At 54.5% G+C, this 726-nt stretch overlaps 1 protein-coding gene across 1 annotated transcript; it reads left to right on the forward strand.

Moving 5' to 3' along the window:
• Nucleotides 1-101: 101 nt before the first annotated feature.
• H310_14703 (hypothetical protein) lies at nt 102-392 on the forward strand (the record flags this gene model as incomplete). The annotated part of the gene is made up of 2 exons (XM_008882607.1): nt 102-146; nt 192-392. The coding sequence occupies 2 exons, from the start codon at nt 102-104 to the stop codon at nt 390-392; spliced, it is 246 nt and encodes an 81-aa protein (XP_008880829.1).
• Between the last annotated feature and the right edge of the window lie 334 nt (nt 393-726).

A 726-nucleotide genomic window follows, 5' to 3' on the forward strand; every position in this document is an offset into this window, starting at 1 on the left:
AGTCGTCGCGCCGAGAAGGAAATTGTACGAGATTTTCGAGACAGAAATCCGCACGGGCCTTGCATGGAACCGTCGCCAAGCAGGTGCGCTTAAACGATCAGATGCAGCGCGCATTGGACGGCCACAATGACCTGTCCACGCGGACGGTCCACTGACGTTGAGGTTCCTGTCAGTAGAAGACTGTGTGTCAGGCTATTGCAGCTTGCAAGCAACCCGATGGATGGTCCATCTTGGCGGCGGTTGGCAACAAGCTCAAGCAGATGGACCCGACATTCTCGGTCAAAGAGCATGCGCCAAGCCTCAAGGAGCTCGTGGAGAGGCTGCCAAATGTCGAAATCCGTGACAATGGGGTGGTCAAGGGGCCTGCTGTCTATTTTGCACGTTTGAAATAAGCCCGTGAATGCATTTTTCATGTTCGAGGGTGGGACGACGGCATTGCTTGATTCATAGCTCGTATGTCTGGGGCCAACCCCAACACATCGAACTCCCAGTGACAGTTTGAAACTGCTGCGACCCGTGGAGATGGTGCTAGCCGCAGCCATCCATCCGCACTTGGTGTGTATCTTGTGCCAAGGATTCTTTCGAGACGCGCACACCCTTCCCGAGTGTCTCCATTCATGTACATTTCTGGGATGTTTCTCCAACCCACATGATGGTAGTCTGCAAGAGCTGCATCCTTGGCCACTTCCACCGAGGACATCGATCGTGCCCGAGGTGCCACATCGA

The sequence above is a fragment of the Aphanomyces invadans genome (assembly GCF_000520115.1).
Source record: "Aphanomyces invadans strain NJM9701 unplaced genomic scaffold supercont1.82, whole genome shotgun sequence".
NCBI lineage: Eukaryota > Oomycota > Saprolegniomycetes > Saprolegniales > Verrucalvaceae > Aphanomyces > Aphanomyces invadans.